Genomic DNA, 1435 nt, shown 5'->3' with positions numbered 1-1435 from the left:
CAGATCATAGAAACTGTGTATAAACTTCACGGAAAAACAGACAAAAACGATGAACCAAAGGACAAGAAGAAAGATAAAGAGGAAAAGACTCAAGAGAAGCAGGGAGATGGAAAAGAAAAAACACAAGAGGATGAAAAGGAAGAAAAGCAAGGAGACCAGAAAGAGAAAGCTGAAGAAGTTTCCCAAGTGGAAAATGCTACTCCCGACGACGCCGCTGCGGAAAGTGACGGGCGAATGACGAACGCAATCTACGACATGTTAGACAATGAAGAGAATCGAGCCGAAGAAGAAGACGGAGCTGATGGCGAGACCACCGGCGATAATGAAAATGCTGTTGGCGAGGAAGAAGAAGGGGCGGACGCAGGCGACCAGGAGGAAAGATTTGAAGTAGTGTATCCTGCGGAGGGCTTCCACACAGCCGCGGTGGACACGGTGGAGCCAAAGCTAAGTCAGTTAAACTCTTTCGCACCTCCAGAGGCGGATATGGACTCAAGCACTCCGCTGTAGTCCGACGGAAGAGCTCACGTTTTATATGTTTACAAAATGAGAAACTGCTGGTCAAGTGTTTTAGAAGTGCAAGTGTTTGGAATATATCATTGAAGTATTCATACCATAAACGAAAGGCATCGATTTAATTTGCGAAGCACCGTCCAGAAAGAGAAATGCTAATCAATACATTCCACATTTTAGCTCCATACATCCCCATTATCAAGAGGCATAGTACCTACTAGGCCAAATATAATTATCTTTTGATACTTTTATATATAGTTACAGAAGACTATTGAGCCTAAGGAAGTTCAACAAACGTTAATAGATTATAAACTTATTTATTGTTGAGTGTTAATTTTGTGTTAATCTGTTTCTCACAAATTTGTTAAGTTTGAATAAATTTGTGGTTCCGAATTATTTTTTGTTTATGCTGACTCAATGTTCCCCATAAATATCATGTATACACAGATAATATTTACTATTTAGATGTGATGAAATGCTTGTGGAAGCTCTTTTTACATCACAAGAACATACCCCAAGCATTATAATCTCCGGCGTCTTGTCTCAAGTATTTTGATTAATTTTCAGTGGGTCATAAAACGCCTTTGTGTACTGATGTCTACCTGCCTGTGTGTTTATGTTTCTATCTAACTCTCAGTCTAACCATTTGTATATCTGTCTATGCGTCTATATGTCTATCTGTCTATCTATCTGCCTATCTACCTAGCTTTCTAATTGTGTATCTATATCCACGTGTGCATTCATGTATGTAAGCTAACATACATCTGCATATATACATACATACATATATATCTATATCTATATCTATATATATATATATATATATATACACGCACATACATACGTATATGCCCCCCCCCCACACACACATATATACAGATAGATAGATATTTATATATACATACATGTATATTTATATATATAT

At 37.7% G+C, this 1435-nt stretch overlaps 1 protein-coding gene across 1 annotated transcript in view; it reads left to right on the top strand.

Annotated features, from left to right (window-relative positions):
* Window positions 1–903, top strand: part of LOC125029504 (101 kDa malaria antigen-like) — a 7299-nt gene extending 6396 nt beyond the window's left edge. The window contains exon 6 of the mRNA XM_047619430.1: window positions 1–903. This exon is cut by the window's left edge and continues 312 nt beyond it. Coding sequence (XP_047475386.1) covers window positions 1–507 — 507 coding nt within the window. The 3' untranslated portion in view covers window positions 508–903.
* The last annotated feature ends 532 nt before the right edge of the window (window positions 904–1435 follow it).

This window comes from Penaeus chinensis, chromosome 10 (assembly GCF_019202785.1).
Source record: "Penaeus chinensis breed Huanghai No. 1 chromosome 10, ASM1920278v2, whole genome shotgun sequence".
In the NCBI taxonomy this organism is placed as follows: Eukaryota; Metazoa; Arthropoda; class Malacostraca; order Decapoda; family Penaeidae; genus Penaeus; species Penaeus chinensis.
Note: the sequence above shows the minus strand (reverse complement) of the source record. Positions and strands in the feature narration are given on the sequence as shown.